Raw genomic sequence first — 13,585 nt, forward strand, 5'->3', positions numbered from 1 at the left:
GAGCATTCCTATTGGCAACCGGAATGGAAATCACACAAAGATGAAGCCAAATTTACTTTGAAACGGACTAAAGCACGCTGTTGACACTCCTGAAGAAGGAAAACCCACAAACACCATGGATCATTCATAACATGATAAAGGAAATACAAGACCATCTACAACAAATCGAACAATTCGTAATCTTACATGCGTATAGAGAGGTGAACCAGGCGGCAGATGGGTTGGCAAACTTTGCAACTCAACAACTACTACAGAGGAGAGAATATACAAACATGTTTCTGGAACAACACCTTCCCAGACTTCCTTAACGTAATTGTAACAAATGGTTTGATTGTTTCATTTTTTTTTCTTTTTTATACAACACAGCACAACAATGCACTCCATAAAACACTTTTATGGGAAAATTAGGCGCAGGACAAAAAAAAATAATATTCTCATTGTCAGGCCCACAATTAATTTTAGGTACTGTGACACCCATAATTATTTCCGTGACACCCATAATTATATGAAATTATTAAAAATGTCTGCATGACGGATTATGCATCCGCATGATGGGTTATGCATCAGGGGTATGATTTGGCAACGCAACTTGGATATAACATATCTAAAAATCCGCGCCTTGAAATTTTACAAATTTTATATCATTGGAAATCTTTTTAAGAGAGCTACTCAACGAGTACAAACAAGAATATGAAACTTTTGTTTTTCACGAAAAAATCGGAGGTGATCATCATTTTAGGCAAAATTTTCGAAAACTTGATACATAACTATAATGCAGCCACAAAAAACGATGCATAACACTTTATGCAGACGCATAACGAATTATGCAACCATTTTCTCGACTGCATAACAAATTATGCATTTGGATAACAAAGTTATGCATCTATAACAAGTTATGTAACCATTGTTTTCGTTGATTTTAGTGCGTGCATAAAAAAATTGATGCATAATGCAATATGCATCCATATATACGGATGCGTATCAGGTTATGCATCTATTTTCTCGATGCATAAAAGATTGTGCAACAATTTTCTCGATGCATTATGCAGTCATATTTTCGGATGCATAACAGGTTATGCATCCATTTTCACGACTGCATAACATGTTATGTAGATATTATTGTAGGTGCGTTACAAGTTATGCAACCTTATTTTTTGTTGGTTTCAATACTAAGAAAAAAAAATAGTTGCATAACGTGTTATACAACCGTTTTCTGGACTACATAACAAGTTATGCAAAACAAGTTGTAGATACATAACAGGTTATGCATCCATTTTCACGACTCCATAACATGCTATGTAGACATTTTCTCGACTTTCAGTTCTGTAGTAGTTCTGGTACATCAACCATAATTGGCGTTGCGCCAGTCTTGGACGATCTCAAAGCTTGTTCACACTCCTGCATATTATTGAAAGAGATTTTGAATAACAATAGCAAAAGGCCAACCATATAGGCAGTCTAGGGATAGGAAACTAGAAGACCTTGTATATACCTGTGGATGATGATTTTTTAATTTTATAATCTGCAATTTCAGCTGCTCGTGGACATATCCCCAGTCCATGGCGCGCGTCTCCTGAAATAGCTTCCACCTGCAACACGCACAGTTTAGTGAATGTGAAATCTGAACACCTGGATTCTAGACGAACAAACAAATATATATTATGATTGGACTGCAGGAAATAGAAAAGATGGCCATGAAATAACACAAAATTTATGATGACGAAGATACTGGAGGAACCCAAACCTTTCTCGAAGCAAATTCTATAGCTTGTCTGTCAAATGCTTTGATTCCTTCAACGCAGATGTAAATGATTTCTCGAAGTTGCTGATAAGTACTGGGCTAAAACAAAGCCGCTGGATTCCCATGCGGCTTGAAATACGAGGTAGCAATTTCTCGGGAAGATGAAGATCCATGGTGTTTGCTATCCCTGCACATGAATTATCCATAAAAGAAACATATCAATATTTAGGCCAATTCGGGAATAAACATGTCACTAAGCTTAGGAGCACAATCGTGAATTAATATGTTACCTATTACAACCAATTTGGACTGTGGCTTAGTCGGCCAGTCAACGATATTGTATAGAACCTGTCTCCATGCTATATGGTTATGAGTGCTTAGCATCTTGAATTTATGAGAACAGATCACTGAATTTTTGAAACAAAGATTTCCCTTCACAATATGTAATTGCTCGCCATGAAAGGACATTAGTTTTTTCTTGTCTAGATTAAACACTTCCTTCTATCCGTAATCAGATTTCTTTTTGACCTAATTCCTTTTGGATAGTCACTTATAAACCCAAAATTACTATCTGATCGATGAGAATGAGATAGTCACTTAAACAACACCAAATTCAAACCCCTTAATAAGCCCTAACTTGTGATTTCTATCACCATTATCTGTAACTTCCCAACCATTTTTCTTATTTGTGATAACCTTCTTCTCTTTTTGATGAAGATGATTTGCTTCTGATTCTTCTATTCATATTCACTGATTTGATTTCTAGGATTTTCCAATGGATAATTTTACTCATCGGGAATTCACAGTAGCGTGGAGAGGAAGAAGAAAAGGAATTGAAGAAGAAGGAAAAAAAAAAGACCAAAACCTAATTTCATAAATTATGGGTTTGGGAGAATTTTCTCGTAGAAAATGGGTGCGAGCATGAATTTTTTTGGCCGTGGGTTTCTCAGTGGAGAAAATCTGAAAAATGGGTCTCCCTGTAGTTTTCATTTCATAAAAAGCACAATATACTTGCTGCTCGGCTGGGCTACCTGCACCCGGGTGACCCGGGTTCGATCCCCAGCAAGGGCGATATTTTCTTTTACCCGAGTGTCACAGAAAAAGTATAAACCTATACTTCCACGAGTGCGTATATGCTGTTTGCGTTTTTTTTTTTTTTTTTTTTAACCTACACTTCCACGAGTGCGTATATGCTGTTTGCGTTGTTTTTTTTCCTAAATATAGCAAGCAAGTACCACGAATCGTTAGATATCCTAGTCATATCAAGTCACTCAACTCAACACGACCAAATCTGTGCCCTAATTTTTCCTGCAGTTACTTTCGAGCACGATATTCTTTAGAATAAAATAGATCCTCGAAGAGGTTCTATTGTTCCGATTTCTTGTCTCTACAATAAAAATCAGGGTTTTGCTTCTGTAACATTAGGGTTTTAGTATTAGGAAATCATCATTCTTCATGTTTCTCGTCTCTTAAATAAAGAAAGATTTATTTTTTATTTTTTCTCTATCTCTCTCTGTAATATTAGGGTTTTAGTTTATCTGTTCTTGTTCGCCTCTGAAGAACAACGAAAACAAAGAAATCCAAGTTTGGTTGAGTAATCATGGGAGTTCCAGCATTCTACAGATGGTTAGCAGAGAAATATCCAATGATAATACAGGATGTAATCGAAGAAGAACCTGTTGAAATCGAAGGAATTTCAATACCAGTTGATACAAGTAAACCTAATCCTAATAAACTTGAATACGATAATCTTTACCTTGATATGAATGGTATTATCCATCCCTGTTTCCATCCTGAAGACCGGGTATGTAAATTTTAGTGTTTTCTGCTTATAAAGTTCCTACATATGGAGTATAGTTTAGGCCGAGTTTTTACTCTTTTTCTCTCTCTCTGTCTTTTTTTTTTTTTTTTTTTTTTTTTTAAATGACAGCCGGCTCCTACCACATTCGATGAGGTGTTTCAATGCATGTTTGATTATATCGATAGGCTTTTTGTGATGGTTCGCCCACGGAAGCTTATATACATGGCCATTGGTGAGTATTTTGAGATCTAATTTATGTAATCAACATTGATATTTATTATGTACAGAGTAATGATTTTTCTGCTTCATGGAATAATTGTGTAGATGGTGTGGCTCCAAGGGCAAAGATGAATCAGCAACGGTCTAGACGTTTCAGAGCTGCTAGAGATGCACAGGAAGCAGTAAGTGTTTTTATGCTTAGAGAACTTAAAAGGATAAGCACAATGAACCCAGAGTTCTTATATAAAAGCTTGATTTTGAGTTTCCGCATATCCTTCCTGGTTATAATCATAATGAAGAAAACGAATGAGTTTGTGCAGTCTGTTGTTCACATTGTCGAAGTGTCATCACTACGTTTTGTTATGGTCGCACCGTAGCCTACTGAAATCACAAAATTGAAAACATGCTACTATATTATTATGTAAAATGTGTTTATGATTATTGCTTCATGTATGTCATTTGTGAACTGTCTTTATTGCTGTAACCGAGTAGGCAGAAGAAGAAGAGCGGCTGCGAATAGAGTTTGCGGAGGAGGGAAGAAAGCTTCCTCCTAAGGGAAGTTCACAAGTCTGTGATTCAAATGTTATCACCCCTGGAACTGAATTTATGCATGTTTTGTCAGTTGCACTGCAGTACTACATTCATCTTAGACTAAACAATGATCCTGGGTGGAGATCAGTTAAGGTATGTCTTATGTCTATTGTCTACTTTGCTGTTCATCTATCTTACCTGTCAACTCTCTTGTCTTTCTTTCTTTTATTTGAATTTTTGGCACTCTCCTGACATAGATTATTCAAGATCAAATTATTTTCTCATAATGTATTTCTTTTTGTAGGTTATCCTTTCTGATGCCAATGTTCCTGGTGAAGGGGAACACAAAATTATGTCTTATGTTCGTCTGCAAAGAAACCTTCCTGGTTTCGATCCAAATACCCGTCATTGCCTCTATGGTTTGGTAAGTATTTTTTATTTTTTTTCGTAGTTATAAAGATTGCTTCAGTTTTATGGAAACATTTTTATATTTATTTTAAAACTCAAGCACTTTTTGCGAGGCATCTGCTGCTTATAAACAAACACTTGCTATGGTGCTATGTTACAGGATGCAGATTTAATTATGCTGGCATTGGCTACACATGAAGTTCATTTCTCTATTCTTAGAGAGGTTAGTATTTCGTCATTAGAATAAAAGGAAAAACATGTTACTGTATTTTTATTAGATAGCATGGATAAAATTCAAGATGGGTAGAGTTTCACTGTTTAAAGCTGATAACATGCATTAGTTCTCAGTTTCTTTGCATGCATTTTTCTCATGCAACTACTAATAGCTGCACTCATACATTACACTGTTTAGATTGTCGTCAATGCACAACAAGACAAATGCTTCATATGCGGTCAGGTGGGTCATTTAGCTGCAAACTGTGAGGGAAAGGCGAAGAGAAAATTTGGGGAGTTAGATGAAAAGCAGGACACTGCCGTAACAGCGAAGAAGCCATACCAGGTCAGTTTTGAATTCAATCTGGTCTAGAAGTCCTCATTGGATGTTATCTTTGCATATTTAATGGCTGCTTTCTACTTGGTATCCTTAATTTGATTTGCCATGTTGCAGTTCGTAAACATCTGGACACTTCGAGAGTACTTGGGTTACGAGATGAGAATTCCTAATCCACCATTTGAGATTGATCTTGAACGTCTTGTGGACGACTTCATCTTTATATGTTTCTTTGTTGGAAATGATTTTCTGCCTCATATGCCCACACTGGAAATTCGAGAGGTATGTTTCGTCACCCTCTTTAAGTTAGCTCGATGATTCCTGGTTTTATTTCAAATATATGTTGTATTTACTCTAGAGGAACTTGTAAGAAAGCTTTATGAGGCAGGTTTTTGCTGAGACATTAGTTTTTTAATGTTCCATGTCGTCTGGTTGGTTGATATTCAGGGTGCAATCAACTTGCTGATTGCTGTCTATAAGAAGGAGTTTGGGGCAATGGAGGGGTATTTAACCAACGCTAGCAAGGTATTTTAGCTTTGGCAACTTTTTTTTCCTCATTATTTACATACGCTCGAATGCCCCCTTCTCATAATGAGAATGTACATAACCCTATATTGTTAGATTTGCCTCATTAAGTATACATACTATATTTAATGTTCTGGAATTAAGTAGTGGACTGATATTATCTTTTGATTTCGCTGCTCTCTAGCCTGATTTGAGCAAGGTTGAACACTTCATTCAGGCAGTGGGGTCGTATGAGGATGTAATTTTCACCAAAAGAGCTAGACTTCATCAGGTTTTTACTTTTTTTTCTGAACTCTTGAGATAATTCGAATGCTGGACCCTAAAGTCAGGCATTGGCATTTTGATGTGCCAGATAGATAGAAAATAACTTAGGTTCTACTTGTATCCAATCAACTGAAAAACGACATGCACTTTAATTTTCAGAGGCAGGCGGAAAGAATCAAGCGTGACAAGGCCCAGAAACAAAGGGGTGATAATGTGGAACCTACGGGGAAGCCTGAGTCGCTTGTCCCAGTTGCTCGGTTTCAGGGCTCTCGTCTTGCTTCTGCTCCATTGCCTTCGCCATATGAACGAACAGGATCTGCTCAAAAGGTGGCACGGCACACTTCTTCAGGGGCATCTGTTGGTGCAGCGATTGTTGAGGCTGAAAATAGTTTAGAGCTGGAGGTTGGCTTTCCTTTTCCCTTCTACTTCATTCATGTTTTCATGGAGATTTCTTGATGTATGTGTAATTTCATCGTCCATCTGTATGCATACACTTCTTAAATCTGTTTTTAATAAATTTCACTTTTTTTGATAGACACGTGACAACAAAGAGGAGCTGAAGGCGAAGCTTAAAGACTTAATTCGTGAGAAGTCAGACCTTTTCAATGGAGATGACCAAGAAGAAGACAAGGTTCGGATTTTCACTAGTATGACAAGTATTGACATTAATTGTTTTATTATGTTTGTCATATATGGTCCATAAGTATTGCAATGCATGAGGAGTATTGACATTAATTGTTTTATTATGTTTGTCATTCTTAGGAGCTCTTTATTTATTTATTTATTTATTTTGTCTAAATAATAGGTAGCCTCTAGATCATGGTCAATCATTAATATTTTGTCCAAGTCCTCATGCATTGCATTACAGAATGTTACTTCTAGGTCATGGTCAATCATCAGTATTTTTGTTTCAGGTGAGATTGGGAGAGCATGGGTGGAAGGAAAGGTACTACAGGGAAAAGTTCTCAGTTGATACCTTGGATGAGATTGAAGCAGTACGAAAAGATGTTGTAAGCTCCTCCGTAAACTTAAACATAGGATGTAATTCAAATGTTCTATTGTTACACGTGGGGATCAATTGTTCTTAAAGTAGTTCGTCTCTATAGATTTATGCTGGTAATTATGTGGGCATAAGCTATGGCATTGTTGATCCTTCAAGGTTAAAGGAAGTTCAAACTTATTTATCCTGCTAGGTTCTAAAATACGTAGAAGGCTTGTGCTGGGTGATGGAATATTATTATGAAGGTGTTTGCTCTTGGCAGTGGTGAGTGTGCTTCTAGCATAGCATTTATCATGCTTTTGCATGTCTAATGTCTACTTACCGTTGATAAATTTGTTATGGTAAACTGTGCCAAATAAACATTTCATTGATTTTTGGAGTCACCATAAACGTGTATAGCTTTACTATCCTAAGCTTCTCATTGAACTGCTTATGTCTCGACGATATAACTCAACGGAGCTAATTATTAGTACATTTAAAGTTTCTCACATTAGTTTTTGGCATATCTTGTTTGTTCATGATATCGGTCATCACAGACGTCACTTCTAACTCTCCATAAAATTTTATTTTCTTTCGGAAGTATCTTTGTGAGAGAGACTTAGCTAGTATGCATTTTCTTGTGAGATATGAGACGTGTCCATCTTATCATACATCATGATATATCAAGAAAAAGCAACACGTAAATGATGAAACTCTTTTCTTTTACAGGTTTTATCCTTACCATTATGCACCATTTGCCTCCGATCTCAAGGATCTTGGTCAGCTGCAGATAAGCTTTGAATTAGGTTCACCATTCAAACCATTCAATCAGCTGATGGGTGTCTTTCCAGCTGCAAGGTTGTATCAGTGTATTCTTCTTTTGTTCGAGATATTCTTAGATTATAGTTTTTCTGACAGCCCAGTGTTTGTGCAGTTCCCATGCGCTACCTGAGCATTATAGGAAATTGATGAGCGACCCAACTTCACCGATTATTGATTTTTATCCGACTGGTATGTTCTGTGGTTTTGAAAATACGTGGTGTTAAGTACATAAGGCTCCATATGTAATCATTCACCTTCCATCGGTTTTCTTGATCAGATTTTGAAGTTGACATGAATGGCAAGCGGTTTGCATGGCAGGTTAGAATTTCTTGTCTAGAGCTGGATATTTGGGTTCTTGATGTCTAGTTAGTTTTATGGGAGAGTTGAAAATCTCATTTGTACCAATTACTCGAGATTCACTTTTTGTAGGGTATCGCTAAATTACCATTCATCGATGAAAGTCGTCTTCTTACTGAGATAAAGAAAGTGGAACATACTTTGACGGTACAAATGATCTACTTGTTTTATGTCTTTGTGATAATACATATATTGTTCATTATATTATGAGGTGTACCATACCGAGCGTAGTATATATTGCTCTGTGTCTATTACAGGGTTGGGGTAGTTGCTATTGCCAGGTTCAATAAAAATTTGAGGAAATGCAGTGATATGTATTTATCTGAAATGAAAGTGATAGTAAGATTAGTATATATACGTGCAACGTAAAATAATTGCAGCAATGTTACTGCAAAAGCAGTAATATGCGCATTTAATTGTACATATGTTGCATCTTATTTTCTATTAAATTTTGCTACAGGAGGAGGAAGCAAGAAGAAACAGCTTCATGCAAAATATGCTGTTCATCTCGACATCTAACCCGCTCTCTCCATATATATTTTCCCTTGCTGATCGTTGTAAACAGTTGTCTAACAAAGAAGGGGCTGAAGCCAAAGAAAAAATTGACCCAAAGGCCAGGTTGGTGATGCAAATACTTATATTCACACCTTAAACTAAATTTTTTACTAGAGTTCCCGTTCTGAACAAAAGAAAGCTACATTCTATTCCTTTATTCTAGAAAAGAAACTTCTCCAAGATTTTACATTGCTTGTCTCTGTTCAGGGGTTATTACTGCTCCACTGAGGCTCAGTAGGTCTTGATTTTAAAAATTGAGTTTATCAGTTAATTTACTAAGCATTTGATTCTTACCTCAGTCCTCAAATCCCGTGTCAAATTATCTGAAGCCTATTATTCCAATGATTGTGTTATATATCTGTTGAAGAATTTCGGATACTGATTTTTTTCTATGTTTTTAAATGCAGTGGCGGGATGAATGGGTATCTATCTCTTTGTAATGGAGATCCTTGCCCACCGGTCTTTCGATCACCTGTATCCGAGATGGAGGATATTATGGATAATCAAGTCATGTAAGATTTCCTTCGCTGACGTAAATCTTCATTATAACTGGAACCATCTATATGTGTTCTAACTTTTCTCTTTTCGTCTGTGCTTTACAGATGTGCCATTTACAGACTTCCTGATGCACATACTCATGTTGCTCGACCTCCAGCAGGTGTTATATTCCCAAAGAAGGTAATTTGATTTTCTTTTTGTTCTTGACACATCTTGACTAAATTTGGAATCACTCTTGAACTCATCACGATTTTTTTTTTTAATAGATGGTCGAAGTAGAAGATTTGAAGCCACCACCTACTCTATGGCATGAAGATAATGGAAGGAAACCATGGGAAAATGGCAGGTACTACCCGTATCTCTTAGATAAATAAACGTAACTTATATTGAGTTAACACATGATGGCCTGTGAGCTGACATGGGGGATGAATTTAGACGATGTTTTTCCTTTTTGGTGATGTTCCATGTTGATCATCCTTGGATAAACTGAGGCTGTTTTGGAACTCTTTAACCATATAGCGGTTAACTCCTGAAATTGTTCTTGGTAACAAAGTTGGCCTTAAGATGATGGTACAGAGTATTCTGTGTTTGATACAATGACCTGTCCAACCCTAACTGGTCATGGACATTACTGATTCATACAAGTTACACATTGCTGGTTCATTGATGATGTTTGGGTTTCACTTACCAATTATAGGCAGTTCATACCATCTTTCTGGAGGCGATTGCTACCTGATCGGGGTAGTTCATATCGTTTGATTAGATTTGGTTGCTGGCTTGCTGCCTTTTATTGGCAGTTCATATCATCTAATTAGAAATGATGGCTACCTCTTGAAGGTTTTTGTATCTTCAAATAAGAGACGGTTGCTGCCAATTATAGGCAGTTCATACCATTTTTATGGACTGTTGGTGAGTAGTATTTCTTAGCCTATTTGGTGGTATCATAAAAGTCAGTGTTGAACTAGAAATATCTAGTTAGACTTGGGGATGATTGCTGCCTCTCCGAGGCAATTCGTATCACCGTAGAATGGATGTTCGCTACCTATAATTGGCAGTTCATACGAGCTATCTAGAGGTGATTGCTATCTTTCCGAGGTAGTTCATATCATCTAATAATAGAGGATGCTGCCCACTGTACATGTTTTGAACCATCTAGTTTGAGATGATTACTGCTGAGTCGAGGTAGTTCATATCATCTAAAAGGAAATGCTGTCACCAACTACAGTAGTTCGAGGTAGTCAATATCATCTAATAAGAGATGGTTGCTGATTGGTAAATGATTCACTTGCTTCATAGTCATGTAAAGATGACGCGGTAACAAAATTTCAAAGTAGCTGATTTTTTGTTGGAACATCCCCACTGAAAAACAAACCCTGGATCATCTCCATGTGAGCCCCATTAGCGCCAGTGTGTGATATCTTTGTAAGTATAAGTAGATCCGCTGTCTAAAGAATATTTGCACCTTTGATCGCCTGCTTCTTATTCACACATTTTGTCATCTCAGGCAAAACAACCACCATGGAAATGGAAGGGGTTCTGGTCGACATCTTGGGGAGGCAGCACATCGATTTGTCAATAACAGTTTACAGTTTAAGACAGACCGTAATGGGGAGCAGATGCATGGACAAACATCTTTCTCAAATGGCAGGCAGCACAATAGTAACCATGGAAACTATCCTCCCAGGGGCAACAACTATCAAGCCGGGGGTCGATATAATCATGGTCCACCATATGCTTCTGCTCCCAATAGTAATTATCCTAACCGTCCTCAGAATGAAGAAAACTGGCAAGCGGCTCATACCAGAGACCATCATCCCGTGCATGATTACCCCCCACCTCCTGGTGCAATCCCAATAGTTGGTGTCCCACCATTGTATCATCCTGGTAACGTGGCACAAACATATGTGGCAGGTGGACACCATGTAAACCAAAGAGGAGGCAGATACAGCGGCTATGGGAGCCAGCACTCAAGTGCAGGTGCTAATAACCACCATCACAATAGAGGGGGCAGGTGGGGGGATTCTGCAAATCAAAGAGGTGGAGGTAGAGGTTATGGGGGTTCTCAGCATTCAGGGAATCGCTATGCAGGTTTAAACAGAGGAGGATCAAGTAGAAGGCACAATCCACCAAACCCTGGGTATGGGCAGTCTTAAATTGATTCCTATGCCAATTTGATCAATTGATCCGCTGTTTGTATATTAGGGTTCTTTATTCAAAGAATCCAGTCTTCCTTATTTAACCTTGTTAGTTTATTTCCAAATTTTCCTTCAGTAGCAGTGCAGCATGCCGTATTTGTTTATTTATATTTTCTATTCATAGATAAAGGTGGTTCTGTTGTATTCAACGTTTCTAATTGTATCCTAACATATTAATCGAGACAATAATGTAGCAAGCTCAGTGGGTAGCTTTCTTCATAAGTTCTCTGTTCTGTTTTAACAACTTCAGAAGTTCTCTGTTTTGTTCAGTAACTGTTTTGTTCAATAATTATGCATTTGTTTAATGGTAGTGTGCATTTTGTTTTATTTTAATTCATTCATGTGGTATATTCATTTTGTTATCCCCGATACATCAGTGGGTTTACAAGGTAGATGGTAAATTGTATCCTCAATGACAGCCTCTTCCCAACTTCCTCGGATATTGCTAATCCTTGTGTTGCGTTGTTGAATAAATTTTAATTTTCCAATGAATGTTGAGAGGCAACAGTCTATTTTTATTTACTGCGACTAAATTTGGTTTAGAAGATTTTGGATCACAAGAAGTTTTATGTTTAGGCATAAAGAATTTGTGTCACACCTAAAATGCTCCAAGCAATTTTTGGCGCAACTATGACCCGGCAATATAATGGTTCAATGATCTCTTAGCACCCACTAGTATTTCAGCCTTATAAGTTCGCACCCACGCAAACAACCAACTTCACTGAGTTATGCAACAAAAGATTTAACTTCTCTACCACCAATGTAGTCCATACTACAAAGGGGTTTCTGCCATGTTTATGCTTCACAGAATTGGGGGAATAGTTTCGAATCAACATAATACTAAGGCAAATATATAAGCCAACAAACTATCTTTTATTAGCATAAGGGAGATTACAAAATCCGTCCAACCAATGGACTTAAAAGCTTATTCTCTATGCCTAACACAAAAACGCTCTCTACTGCAATGTGGTTCCTCAACACTTGAAGACTTGCATTTGCAAAGGTTCTCTGGCTATTTATAATGCGAAGAACCAGGTCCAATCCGTACGCAACTCTGTTGCACGCCCTACGAACAACCATCTGTCTATAGGCAGTTCCCTAACCGCCACAACTCCTTTTTAACTGCTAACTTTAGTGCTGGCTTGCAGATGGCGCCACACTTGTCCCGAACGGTTAGGCTACGCCAAACTCGGTTATAAATCCACTTTATAACCGTCTCTAACTTTCTCTTTCACTTTAGCATGCGTGTGATGCACACACACTCGTAACTGACAACTTGAACGCAAATCCGACAATCATTGCGATGCACTACTTGGCCCATGCCAATGTTCGGCAATGATTGTGCAACACTCAACTGTGGCCCATGCCAAGTATTCGGCAATGGCTGCGCTTCATTGAACTTGCACTTCTGTCAAGTATTCGACAATGGTTGTGCTACATTCATCCCGGTCATGCACTTATCTCATTTGGATGCCAACACCCAAATATCACGCCAACTGAGTCTTGACTTGTTTAGTTCAACTTCATACTTCATATGCATCACTTGCATTCTTTTGGCCGAGCAATAATCACCAATGGCGCATTTGGAAACACCATTGTTGCATATGCATTGTCCAAGCCTTGGCCAATGCTTGGGACGATGCCAAAGTCATTCCATGACTTGCATTTCATCCTTTATTCCTTCCTTGAGCTGGACTAACTCTGAATAAGGATATGCAACACTATCGCATAGTATTGCATGTGCTAAGTAGCCTTTCTTGTCTCAGCCATGTTGGCGCTACATCGTCAGACTGTGCAGCTCCATCAGCCAAGCCACAACTTCAGTAATGCGCAATGATTGTGCGCCACTGTCAAGGCATGTTATAGACCTCCCCCACCCAATCCATAACATCAGTTCAGGCTCCTCTGAACTTTCTTGGCCTTGTACGCATCTGAGCCACTCTCAGAAATCAACAACTTTGTTTGACCCTTAACCTTTCCAAAACTTTTCTGCCTAGTACTTTTCGCTACCACTTAGTTTGTTTGCCTTGCCATTAAGCCCTATGAATTCCAGCTTCACTGTCGCATCGTCGACTATGCTTCAATTCTGCTTCATTCACATCTCAACACCCAAAAGCTATTGCGATCTGTTAGTATGCCT

The 13,585-nt window shown here is 37.9% G+C and overlaps 1 protein-coding gene across 1 annotated transcript; it reads left to right on the top strand.

The window, feature by feature from the left end:
- The first annotated feature begins 2,999 nt into the window (after positions 1-2,999).
- LOC113357153 (5'-3' exoribonuclease 3-like) lies at positions 3,000-11,694 on the top strand. Its single transcript, XM_026600449.1, has 23 exons — positions 3,000-3,545; positions 3,672-3,774; positions 3,867-3,943; positions 4,254-4,445; positions 4,597-4,716; positions 4,861-4,923; positions 5,113-5,259; positions 5,368-5,532; positions 5,698-5,775; positions 5,960-6,046; positions 6,199-6,441; positions 6,575-6,670; positions 6,954-7,049; positions 7,233-7,303; positions 7,748-7,876; positions 7,953-8,029; positions 8,118-8,158; positions 8,270-8,344; positions 8,658-8,815; positions 9,160-9,264; positions 9,355-9,430; positions 9,517-9,596; positions 10,755-11,694. The coding sequence occupies exons 1-23, from the start codon at positions 3,342-3,344 to the stop codon at positions 11,401-11,403; spliced, it is 3,132 nt and encodes a 1,043-aa protein (XP_026456234.1). The 5' UTR covers positions 3,000-3,341; the 3' UTR covers positions 11,404-11,694.
- The last annotated feature ends 1,891 nt before the right edge of the window (positions 11,695-13,585 follow it).

Source organism: Papaver somniferum, chromosome 3, assembly GCF_003573695.1.
Source record: "Papaver somniferum cultivar HN1 chromosome 3, ASM357369v1, whole genome shotgun sequence".
In the NCBI taxonomy this organism is placed as follows: Eukaryota; Viridiplantae; Streptophyta; class Magnoliopsida; order Ranunculales; family Papaveraceae; genus Papaver; species Papaver somniferum.